At 45.9% G+C, this 13,085-nt stretch overlaps 1 protein-coding gene across 4 annotated transcripts in view; it reads right to left on the reverse strand.

Moving 5' to 3' along the window:
• DOK4 (docking protein 4) overlaps positions 1–13,085 on the reverse strand; it is a 91,053-nt gene that overhangs the window by 15,457 nt on the left and 62,511 nt on the right. For all 4 annotated transcript variants that reach the window (XM_067470982.1, XM_067470983.1, XM_067470984.1 and 1 more), the window contains 2 exons: positions 6,004–6,118; positions 942–1,061 (listed from right to left, as the gene is read on the reverse strand). In XM_067470982.1, the coding sequence (XP_067327083.1) occupies positions 942–1,061; positions 6,004–6,118 (235 nt within the window). The remainder of the gene's footprint in view (positions 1–941; positions 1,062–6,003; positions 6,119–13,085) is intronic.

A 13,085-nucleotide genomic window follows, 5' to 3' on the forward strand; every position in this document is an offset into this window, starting at 1 on the left:
GCTCCTCATAGGGCTTGTTCTCCACACCCTTGATCTGCTCCCTCCTCCCTGTGACTTCCTCTCACACATTTACACATGGCTATCATATCTCCTCTCAGCCTTCTCTTCTTCAGGCTAAACATGCTCAGCTCCTTAAGCCGCTCCTCATAGGGCTTGTTCTCCAGACCCTTGATCATTTGAGTCGCCCTCCTCTGGACACATTCCAGCTTGTCAATATCTCTCTTGAATTGTGGTGCCAAGAATTGGACACAATATTCCAGGTGTGGTCTAACCAAAGCGGAATAGAGCATGGGGAGCATTGTCGATCTTTGGTTATAATTATTCTATTGAAATTAAAGTATTTAAATAAATGTTTTAATTTATTCTTAATTTTTATTCCCATGTATCCCCTGTTTTATGAGACCAATTTCCTCATTTTTAGTGTAATTAGTAACATTATGGGAGCCACTGGTGGTGCAGTGGGTTAAACTGCTGAGCTTGTTTTCCGCTTCCCTGGAGACTAGGACGCGATGGAATAATTGGTTACAAACTACAAGAGAGGAGATTCCATCTGAACATGAGGAAGAACTTCCTGACTGTGAGAGCCGTTCAGCAGTGGAACTCTCTGCCCCGGAGTGTGGTGGAGGCTCCTTCTTTGGAAGCTTTTAAGCAGAGGCTGGATGGCCATCTGTCAGGGGTGATTTGAATGCAATATTCCTGCTTCTTGGCAGAATGGGGTTGGACTGGATGATTGCCCAGGAGGTCTCTTCCAACTCTTTGATTCTATGACTCTATGACAAGAAATGGAAGAGGTAAATGTAGGTGCATTAAGAAAAGTAGTTCAAAATAAATTACTTGAATATGGGAAAATACAGCTAGTTATCTTGGTATATATACAGCGGTTGGACCCTCTGCATCCCTTCTTGCAGGGCAAACCAAAGTTTCTAGCGTCTCATCCTTACCGGTTTGCTCGCACTGCACTCCCGGAGCCAGCAAATCCGGTTCTCCGAGGCTGATATCATTGAGCCGGGCGCCCAAGCACTCCACCGACAGCGTCTTGTACCACTCTTCGGCTTCCAGTTCTGCAAAATTGGGAAAGCATCTGGTGTTAGGGACAAACTGACTCTCGCCAAGCAAATTAAAAATGAGAACTGTCTCTCTGGAACCCTGATAAGACTTTGGACACTTTCCATACATCCCAATAAAGGCAATGCCCAAGTTACGAACAAGATAGGTCTGTAGTTTTTGTCTTAAGTTGCTGTGTACTGATTTTGTTGTGTATCTGCTGGAGCTGATGAACAACTGCACTGCATCCTGTCAGATCCCCAAAATCTGGAGGAAAGCAAGAGTCATCGCCATCTTGAAGCCAGGCAAAGACCGTAATGATCCAAAAAGCTACAGACCAATCTCCCTGTTGTGCCACCTCTACAAAGTTCTGGAGAGACTTATTTTGCATAGAATTATGGAAAAACTAGACCCATGTCTGATCCCACAGCAAGCTGGCTTCAGAAAAGGCAAAAGCTGCACGTCGCAAGTGCTGAACCTGACTCAGCCCATAGAAGATGGCTTTGAAAGGCAGGAGATCACAGGAGCTGTCTTCATAGACTTGTCAGCAGCCTATGAGACTGTAAATCACCACCTCCTCCTGAGAAAAATGTATACTATCACAAAGGACGACCACGTCACCCGCCTCATAGGAAACCTGCTACAAAACAGGAGCTTTTTGGTTGAGTTCCAGGGCCAGAGAAGCAGATGGCGGAAACAGAAGAACGGCCTGCCTCAGTGGAGCGTGCTTGCCCCATCCATGTTCAACATCAACACAAATGACCAGCCACTGCCAGAAGGGATAGAGAGTTTCATCTATGCTGATGATCGTGCCATCACCGCTCAAGCAGGGAGCTTTGAGATGGTTGAACAGAAGCTCTCCAAAGCTCTAGGTGCTCTTACTGCCTATTACAGGGAAAACCAACTGATCCCTAATCCATCTAAAACACAGACATGTGCATTTCACCTTAAGAACAGACAAGCATCCCGAGCTCTGAGGATGACCTGGGAAGGAATCCCACTGGCGCATTGCAGCGCACCCAAATACCTGGGAGTCACTCTGGACCGTGCTCTGACCTACAAGAAGCACTGCCTGAACATCAAGCAAAAAGTGGGCCCTAGAAACAACATCATACGAAAGCTGACTGGCACAACCTGGGAATCACAACCAGACACAGTGAAGACAACTGCCCTTGCGCTATGCTACTCTTCTGCTGAGTACGCATGCCCAGTGTGGAACACATCTCACCACACTAAAACAGCTCTTCATGAGACATGCCGCATTATCACGGGGTGCCTGCGCCCAACACCACTGGAGAAATTACACTGCTTAGCCGGTATTGCACCACCTGACATCCGCTGGGAAGTAGCAGCCAATAGTGAAAGGACCAAGGCAGAGACGTCTCCGGCCCATCCTCTGTTGGGGTATCAGCCAGCACGTCAACGACTTAAATCTAGAAATAGTTTTCTAAGATCTACAGAGACACTCGCTGGAACACCTCAGCAAGCGAGAGTCCAAAAGTGGCAGGCTCAAACTCAGAACCGCAACCAATGGCTGATACCAAATGAGAGACTCCTCCCTGGGCACACAGAAGACTGGGCGACTTGGAAGGCGCTGAACAGACTGCGCTCTGGCACCACGAGGTGCAGAAATGGGGCCACAAAGTGGAATCCATGACATGCGAGTGTGGAGAAGAGCAAACCACAGACCACCTGCTGCAATGCAATCTGAGCCCTGCTACATGCACAATGGAGGACCTTCTTGCGGCAACACCAGAGGCACTCCAAGGGGCCAGATACTGGTCAAAGGACATTTAATCCACTACCAAACTCACAAATTTTGTATTTTGTCTGTTTGTTTGCTTTGTTCTGTTAGAAATGTAATATAATTGACTGGTTGCACTGACACGACAAATAAACACCATCAAGGCCATAAACACCTGGGCCATACCTGTCATAAGATATACTGCTGGCATCGTAAACTGGACACAGGCAGAACTGGACAATTTGGACAGAAAAACAAGAAAACTCACAACCATTCATAATTCATTACATCCTCGCAGTGATGTTGACCGGCTCTATCTGCTTCGAAAGTGTGGTGGCAGAGAACTTTTACAAGTCAAACAAGCAGTCGAAGAAGAAAAACACGAGTCCCTGGCAGAATATGTCAAGGAAAGCCAAGAACCTGCTTTAATTGAAGTCAATAACTGGAAACTTCTCAAAGCACAGCAGACAAAGAGTCAGTACAAGAAAACTGCACTCCAAACCAGAGCTGACAGCTGGCACAACAAAGCATTGCATGGGCAGTTCCTTGACGAAATTGAAGAAAATGTTGACAAGGAGAAGACCTGGTGATGGCTCACGAATGGAACCCTGAAGAAGGAGACAGAAGAAGGCGTGATTCTTGCAGCCCAGGAGCAAGCCGTCAGAACCAAGGCCATTAAGGCCAGGAGTGAAAAATCAGCGGATGACCCAAAATGCAGACTGTGCAAGGAAGCTGATGAAACCATGGCTGTTGCAAGAAAATCGCACAGACGGACTACAAACTGAGGCACAACTCTGTGGTCCAAATGATTCACTGGAACTTATGTCACAAGTACCACCTACCAGGTGTAAAGAATTGGTGGGATCATAAACCCGCAAAGGTTGTGGAAAATGAACATACAAAAATACTGTAGACTTTTGAATCCAGACTGACAAAGTTTGGAACACAACACACCAGACATCACGATTGTGGAAAAGAAAAAAGTCTGGATTATTGATGTCGCCACTGAGGAAAAACATTGAGGAAGAACAACAGGAAAAACTCAGCCGCTATCAAGTCCTCAAAATCGAACTGCAAAGGCTCTGATTGCATCAACCAGTCCAGGTGGTCCCAGTGGTCATTGGCAGACTGGGTGCCGTGCCAAAAGATCTCAGCCGGCATTTGGAAACTATAAACATTGACAAAATCATGATCTGTCAACTGCAAAAGGCCACCTGACTTGGATCTGCGCGCATCATTCGGAAATACATCACACCGTTCTAAACGTTTGGGAAGGGTTCGACTTGTGGTTTTGTGATACGAAATCCAGCATAGAGATCTCGTTTGCTGTGACATACTGTGCTTTTGTGTCAATAATAATAATAATAATAATAATAATAATATCACAAATGGAACTTGGAAAAAGGAGACAAAGGAGGGCCTGATTCTGGCAACCCAAGAAGAAGCCATTAGAACCAATGTCATCCAAGCCAGAACTGAAAAGTCAACAACAGATCCCAAGTGTAGACTCTGCAAGGAAGCAGGTGAAACAATAGATCCCATCCTCAGCTGCTGCAAGAAGATCACGCAGACAGACTACAAGCAGAGGCACAACACCATTGCTCAGATGATTCATTGGAAGCTGTGCCACAAACACCATCTGCCTGCGACAAAGAACGGGTGGGATCACAAGTCTGAAAATGAACATGTCAAACTACTCTGGGACTTCCAAATTCACACTGACAGAGTTTTGGAGCACAACACTCCTGACCTCATGATTGTGTTAAAAACAAATGCAGGCAAAACGTCAGGAGAGAATGCCTCTAGACCATGGCCATATAGCCCGAAAAAACCTACAACAACCCAGTAATTCTGGCCATGAAAGCCTTCGACAATACAAAGTATGGACTGTCTATGTCGCAATCCCAGGTGACAGCAGGATTGAAGAGAAACAACTGGAAAAGCTGACACGATATGAGGATTTAAAGATCGAACTGCAAAGGCTCTGGCACAAGCCTGTCAAGGTGGTCCCAGTGGAGATCAGCACACTGGGTGCAGTGCCTCAAGACCTTGGCCTGCACTTAAACACAATCAGCGCTGACAAAATTACTATCTACCAGCTGCAAAAGGCCACCTTAGTAGGATCTGCACACATTATTCGCTGATACATCACACAGTCCTAGACACTTGGGAAGTGTCCGAGGTGTGATACAATTCAACAGCCAGCAGAGGGTCTGCTGTGGACTCATCTTGTTGTGTTAATAATAATAATAATAATAATAATAATAATAATAATAATACTATCACAAATGGAAGTTTGAAAAGCCAGAATTGAAAAGTCGACGACAAATCCCAAGCATAGACTCTACAAGGAAGCAGGTGAAACAACAGATTCCATCCTCAGCTGCTGCAAGAAGATCGTGCAAACAAACTACCAGCAGAGGCACAACAACATTGCTCAGATGATTCATTGGAACTTGTGCCACAAAGACCATCTGCCTGCGACAAAGAACTGGTGGGATCATAAGCCAATAAAAATTACAGAGAATGAACACGTCAAGCTACTCTGGGACTTCCAGATTCAGACTGACAGAGTTTTGGAGCACAACACTCCTGACCTCACAATCGTGTTAAAAATCCAAGTATGGATCGTCAATGTTGCAATCCCAGGTGAGAGCAGGATTGCAGAGAAACAACTTGAAAAGGAGAGTTGCAGACATTGTGCACAGAGAACACAGGCATTGCTATTTGACCCAAGTTGTCTATCACAATTGATATCACATACCTATATTGGCATGAAACCACAATTGATATCACATACCGATATTGGCATGAAATAATAATTAATAATAATAATAATAATAATAATAATAATAATAGCTGAAACTATATGAGGATTTAAAGATCGAACTGCAAAGACTCTGGCACAAGCCAGTCAAGGTGGTCCCAGTGGTGATCGGCAAACTGGGTGCAGTGCCTCAAGACCTTGGCCTGCACTTAAACACAATCGGCGCTGACAAAATCACCATCTGCCAGCTGCAAAAGGCCACCTTACTGGGATCTGCACGCATTATTTGCCGATACATCACACAGTCCTAGACCTTGTCTGCTGTGGACTCATCATGTTGTGTATCAAATATTGGTTTTTTAAGCTCCTGCATCACACTGTTGGCTCATGGTTTTGAGTGTGAACGGCAGTTCAATGCCCACGCTGCTCCGAGATGCCCATCACTTACCAGACTCGCAGGTGAATGTCCGAGCTGAGTCGTCGGTGAAAATGATGGCCACGGCTTGCCGCTTGGTCTCCTTGGGCAGCCGAGTGATGCACTTCACGTTGCTGATCTCGGTGACCTGTCAAGAAGCAAGAGGTTCTGAACTTCAAATTCTGAACTTCAAAGAAGGCCTGCAAAATTCTGAGCCTAGTTTAGGAGATTGGGTTCAGGGTCTTGTGTGTTTCCTTTGGCCACTTCGTGTGCCTTCAAATGGCACAGCTAGTTATTAGCCAGCTGTATTAAATCACTACTGACCAAGAGGCCATGAGTTCAAAGCCAGCCCAGGTCAGAGTACGCTCCTGACCATTAATAGTCTAGCTTGCTGTCCACCTATGCACCCACCTATTTCCTTATTCCAGGAAGGCACACTGGAACAGCCATGTTTTCAGGTTCCTACTAAAGACTGCCAATGTTGGGGCATGCCTGATATCCCTGGGAAGTGAGTTCCAGAGTTGGGGGGCCACCACCGAGAAGGCCCTCTCCCTTGTCCCCACCAATCGTGCCTGTGAAGGGGGCGGGAGCGAGAGCAGGGCCTCTCCGGATGAAGGAGTAGTAGAGTATTTGAGAAAGCCTGCTCACAAAGCTAGGTTTTGACTTTTTTTGGAATGTTAGGAGAGTGGGAGCCGATTGAATATCTCTGGGGAGGGCATTCCATAGCTGAGGGACCACCACTGAAAAGGTCCTATCTCTCATCCCCGCCATCCGAACCTGTGAAGAAGGCAGGACAGAGAGCAGGGACTCTCCAGAAGATCTTAAATTCCTGGATGGTTCATAAGGAGAGATACGTTCGGACAGATAAACAGGGCCAGAACCGTTTAGGGCAGTGGTTCTCAACCTTCCTAATGCCGCGACCCGTTAATACAGTTCCTCATGTTGTGGTGATCCCCCAACCATAAAATTATTCTTGTTGTTACTTCATAACTGTAATTTTGCTACTGTTATGAATCGTAATGTAAATATCTCATCTGCAGGGTGTAATTTCATTCACTGGTCCAAATTTGGCACCAATACGCCCAAATTTGAATACTGGTGGGGTTGGGGGGGGGTAGATTTTGTGAGCTCCCTGAGTGCCGCTCCTGTTAGCAACCTGGCTGCCGAACGCTGGACCATTTGGAGCTTCCGAACAGTCTTCAAAGGCAACCCCACGTAGAGAGCGTTGCAGTAGTCTATACGGGATGTAACTAGAGCGTGGACTACCGTGGCCAAGTCAGACTTCCCAAGGTACGGGTGCAGCTGGCACACAAGTTTTAATTGTGCGAATGCTCTCCCGGTCACCACCGAGACCTTGGGTTCCAGGCTCAGCGATGAATCCAGGATCACAACCAAGCTGCGAACCTGTACCTTCAGGGGGAGTGTAACCCTGTCAAGCACAGGCCCTGTTTGGCCTTACGACTGACCAGGAGGACCTCTGTCTTGTCTGGATTCAATTTCAATTTGTTCGCCCTCATCCAGACCATCACAGCGGCCAAGCACCAGTTCAGGACCTGGACAGCCTCCTTAGTAGAAGGTGGAAAGGAGTGACAGAATTGGACATCATCTGCGTACAGGTGACACCGTACCCCGAAATTCCGGATGATCTCCCCCAGCGGCTTCATGTAGATGTTAAACAACATGGGAGACAATATTGAACCCTGTGGAACCCCACAAGACAATGGTTGTGGGGTAGAACAGGTGTCCCCCAATAACACCTTCTGAGAACGACCCTCTAGGAAGGACCGCAAAACAGTACCTCCAAGGCCCATTCCCGCGAGGCGTCCCAGAAGGATACCGTGGTTGACGGTATCGAAGGCCGAAGAGAGGTCCAGCAGAACTAACAGGGACACACTCCCCCTGTCGAGCTCCCGGCGTAGATCACCCACTAAGGTGACCAAGACTGTTTCAGTTCCATGTCCCGGCCTAAAGCCAGACTGTGCCGAATCCAGATAATCCGTGTCTTCCAAGAATACCTGGAGTTGTGAAGCAACCACACGTTCCAGGACTTTGCCCAAAAAGGAGAGATTGGAAACTGGCCGATAGTTGATGAATTGAGTGGGGTCCAGTGATGTTTTTTTCAACAGCGTTTTTATTATAGCTTGTTTTAAGCTAGATGGAATACTGCCTTCCCGAAAGGAGGCATTAACCACCACCTTTACCCATTCGGCCAAATCCCCCCCCCCCCCCGGCCTCCTTTAAAAGCCAGGATAGGCAGGGGTCTAGGATGCATGTGGTAGCCCTCATTCCTCCAAGTATCTTGTCCACATCCTCGGGTTTCACCAATTGAAATGAATCCATTAAAACCGGACAAGCAGATGTTCCAGTTACATCCTCAGAGACTGCCGTTAACATGGTATCCAGTAGGCTTGGGTGGTTTCGTTTGTTAATTTCGTAATTCGTTATTAATTTGTATTTAAATTAGCTTACGATCCAATATTGAGCCATGCAGGACTACTGTGAGGAGTAATTAAAAATCGAAAAAAAAATTTCCAATTTATTTCGTATTGTTTCGTAATTGTTTCAAAATTGTTTCGAAATTGTTTCGTAATTGTTTCCGTATGTCTGGTGCAAGTTTTATAGTTGTTGTTTGTTTTGTCAGTGATAAAAAATAAATTATCACACCAACAGTCAACAACAGAGTGAGAGGGAAGCTTCAGAAGTTCCCCTTGTCCCATTTGGAGGGTTTTTTTAGCATATTGCGCAATCGCGTCCGCCATTAACGAATCGATTCGTAATTTTACGAAATTTCGTATATTTCGAACTTTTTTGAAGGAAAATTTCGGAATTCTTTAAAAAAACGAAACGCAAGGCCCCCCTTAAAAACGAAACGAGTTTAGAACCAATTTTTTCCGTGGTTACCCAAGCCTAGTATCCAGACCAGAACGGATCAAAGCGACTTTGTCTGCGAAGAACTGAGCAAAAGCTTCACAGCGAGCTGCCGAGTTGTCAGGACTCCCATCCTGTGTGGTGGAATTTAAAAGGCCTCTGACAACTCGAAACAGCTCAGCTGGACGGTTCTTTGCAGACGCAATAGTGGCTGCAAAGAAGGATTTCTTTGCGGCCTTTATCGCCATGGTATATGCCCTTAGAAAGGACACAAACCGTGTTCGATTTGGCTCGCTCGGATCCGAACGCCACACGCACTCTTGATAGAGTTATCGCACAAACCTACAGACCTCAGAATGTCACAGCATCGAACCACAGCTGTTAATGTGATCCTAAAGTGCTAGGATGCGTTGTGTGGATGGGTTTCCATCAGCTTCAGAAACAGAGGCGAAGGCTGTTTTGCGAAGCGATGGGCTTTGTGACGAACCCCAGAGCGCAGCTTCGAAGGCAGAACAGAATGAGCCGGAGAGGCGAAGGCGGAAGGAACCGTTCCTTCGCAATCATAAAACTGGGTTATTTTCCACCACAATGGCTCCCTGGGGCCGAGATGTTGTTTTTCCTTCCAATATGTTGTGTCACACAATGGTACCCCAGGGAGGCATCGAAAGACAATAACGGGAACATTTGCCGGAGTGACGAAATGTTGCAGAATGCTGCTGGAGACGATAACATAGAGGTTATCCCTTCCTATAGTTTCCAAGAAGAGCTTTCTTGCCGGGGACAGGACTGTCCACTATTGGAAGAAGTTAGCTTTTGGGGGGATTGCAGTTTCTCAAATCTCCTCAAGCAGATAGAGAATTGGGGGATGTATGATCCAGAAGAACATAACTTCGATTTTTCCAAGCTCTGATCATTTAGACCCGGCATGGCCAAAGTCCGGCCCGGGGTCCAATTCCGTCCCTTGTTCAAATTGCCATTGGACTCCAATCTCTGTCACAAAATCAATAACTTGATAACTCTTTTTCTCTGGAGGTTTCTAAGCAGAGGCTGGATGGGTATCTGTTGGGAGGGCTCTGATTGTGTCTTCCAGTCTGGCAGAAAGAAAGGGGTTGGACTGGATGACCTTTGGGGATCCTTTCCAGCTCTGGGATGCCATGATTCCTGCCCCCTCACCCTCATAACACCCTCCTTTGATATCACAAGGTATCATCCCTTGGTCTGAGGTCTTAGCCCAGAAATCATGATGATAGTGATTATATAATATAATATATTGTATATACATATAATATTTATAATATTATAATGTAATACAATATAATACTACTACTACTAATAATAATATGATATTATAATTATATATTTTATATTACATGTAATATTATTAATAATATTACAATACATATAATGGTATAGTACAATATAGTAATATATAATACTGATACTGTACTATGCTAATAATATAATGTACTAGCTGTACCCTGCCACGCGTTGCTGTGGCAGACCTTACCTCCCTCTTTCTCTCCTTCTTTCCCTCATTCCCTTTTCTTCTTTCCTTTTCTCCTTCCTTCCTTCTCTTCCTCTTTCCTTCTTCCTTTTTTCTTTTCCTTCCCTTTCTCTTTCTTCCTTCCCTGCCTCTTTCCTTCCTTCCTTCCTTTGGTTTTTGTTTCCATTCTTCCTTTTTTCTGTCCTTCCTTCCCCCCTCTTTCTCTTTCTTTCTCTTCTTCCTTCGCTCCTCTTTCCTTCTTTTTCTTTCCTTATCTCCTTCCTTCCTTCTCTTCCTCTTTCCTTCTTCCTTTTTTCTTTTTCTTCCCTTTCTCTTTCTTCCTTCCCTGCCTCTTTCCTTCCTTCCTTCCTTCCTTCCTTCCTTCCTTCCTTCCTTCCTTCGGTTATTGTTTCCATTCTTCCTTTTGTCTGTCCTTCCTTCCCCCCCTCTTTCTCTTTCTATCTCTTCTTCCTTTGCTCCTCTTTCCTTCCTTTTCTTTCCTTCTCTCCTTCCTTCCTTCTCTTCCTCTTTCCTTCTTCCTTTTTTCTTTTCCTTCCCTTTCTCTTTCTTCCTTCCCTGCCTCTTTCCTTCCTTCCTTCCTTTGGTTTTTGTTTCCATTCTTCCTTTTTTCTGTCCTTCCTTCCCCCCTCTTTTTCTTTCTTTCTCTTCTTCCTTCGCTCCTCTTTCCTTCCTTTGCTTTCCTTATCTCCTTCCTTCTTTCTCTACCCATTTCTTTCCATCCCTCTTCATTTCCTCTTTCTCTCTTTTCTTCCTTCTCTACCTCTTTCCTTCTTTTCTTCACTTTTTGCTTCCATGTTTCCTTCTCTGTTTCTTCCTTCCTTTGGTTTTTGTTTCCATTCTTCCTTTTTTTCTGTCCTTCCTTCCCCCCTCTTTCTCTTTATTTCTCTTCTTCCTTCGCTCCTCTTTCCTTCCTTTTCTTTCCTTATCTCCTTCCTTCTTTCTCTACCCATTTCTTTCCATCCCTCTTCATTTCCTCTTTCTCTCTTTGCTTCCTTCTCTACCTCTTTCCTTCACTCTTTGCTTCCATGTTTCCTTCTCTGTTTCCTTCCTTCCTTCGATGTTTTTCCTCTTCCTTGATTGGGCCAGCTGCGGGGAAGGAAGGGGGCGTGTCTTACCGGAGGGGGTGGGAGGAGGGAAGGATTGAGTGAGGGAGGGAAGGGGTGGGGGGGCGAAGGAAGGGGGCGTGTCGCGTGGGCGGGGTAAGATGAAGGAGGGGAGGAGGGTTGTTTTTGACAGGGCGGGAAGCGGCACGGCGGGCTTGGAGTGGGCGGGGCTTCCTTGGAGGCGGCGTGTTGTGGCGTGATCGTGTGGGGCGGGCAGGGGGAGGGACGGGGCATGGTGTGGGGTGATTGCGCGGGGCGGGGCGACGGAGGATGGGGCGTGGCTTGTGCGGAGGGAGCGTTGGCCGGCAGGCCATGTGCGCGCGCCAGGGAACTTGCGGCTGGGTGCCATTGCGCATGCTCAGTTGTTTTGTTGTTTTGTGGGTGTGTTGTTGAGTTGTTTTTTATTTTGATTCGATATGTTTGTACCTTGTGGGTTGAGGTATGCGCATGGGAATTTTGGTTAATTTTCGTTGGGGTTTTTTTGAGTTTTGCTGTCCCGTTGGACGCCCCTTACCGATTTATAGATATAGATTGTATGGATATATATCTTGTAAGCTGCTCTTGAGTCCCCTTCGGGATGAGAAGAGCAAAATATAAATGTCGTAAATAAATAAATAAATAAATTTGTTTTCCTCTCTTGAAAGAGACGTACTGTTGTGGATGAGGATGATGGGATTCAGATTCCTGCTGGGATTCAACTTCTGTTGGGGTTCAGCCTGGGTGTGAACCTGAACCTGCTTCTCTGATTGTATTTCCTGATGCTACTGAAAATGTATTTTCTGATGCTCCCGATGCTAATGAAAATGTTGATTCTGAGGTCAGCGTAGAAGAAACTCCTGCAGGCTTGGAAGGGTTGGAAAGTGAAAGTACACAATCCAGGCTAAGGTTATTCCATGACCCTGAGATAGTGACTTGACCCGGCAAGCTCGTCTTGATCTCCGGGTCAGGCGGAGTTCTCGTCTTGCCAGCAGACGAGAAGCCAGCTTGGTGAAAGGTCATCGCAATGCTTCTATGATGATGAGAGCCTAATGTTTTCATGTTAGAAAGGTATTTAGGCCTCTTGCAAACTCTGAGAAAGCGTCAGTTCAACGTAGCTTACTATCCTGAAAGCTTCATGGAATAACCTTGACCCTGAGAATGTTTCAGGGTCAAGCGGTGATAGCTCTCCAGAGAGGCTAACACCTGGGATCCTTAATGAGGATAGAAGAGGACAGATTTGGAGAAACAGGAGTGAATCACAGAGTCTGCGAAGGTCAAGCAGATTAAAAGAAAAAGAAACAAGGGCTTCAAAGCCTGGAGGCATGTCACGAAACAATTTCCTCGGCTTTAAGTGCCTCTCGCCGGGTTGACTCTTTAGATCAGGCACCGTTTTAGACTGAGGCATTACCTTGGCAGATCTCCCATTTCCCGTGGCCTTCATCCCAAGAGGCTTCTAGTGCTCCAAGTACGGTTAGTGGATTGCTAACAGGTTCCAGGATTTTACAGTGTTGCTTTTGGTTTTTGATCTAGTTCATGGGTATTTGTGATTGCTGATTTTTACTGTGGCTTTTTGACTTTGCATTTTCCTCTATTTTGTAAGCATTTTTCATCAATAAAGAGGGATTGTTTTCCCCACAGTCAAGTATGGTGGATTGTTATCT

This window comes from Anolis sagrei, chromosome 8 (assembly GCF_037176765.1).
Source record: "Anolis sagrei isolate rAnoSag1 chromosome 8, rAnoSag1.mat, whole genome shotgun sequence".
In the NCBI taxonomy this organism is placed as follows: Eukaryota; Metazoa; Chordata; class Lepidosauria; order Squamata; family Dactyloidae; genus Anolis; species Anolis sagrei.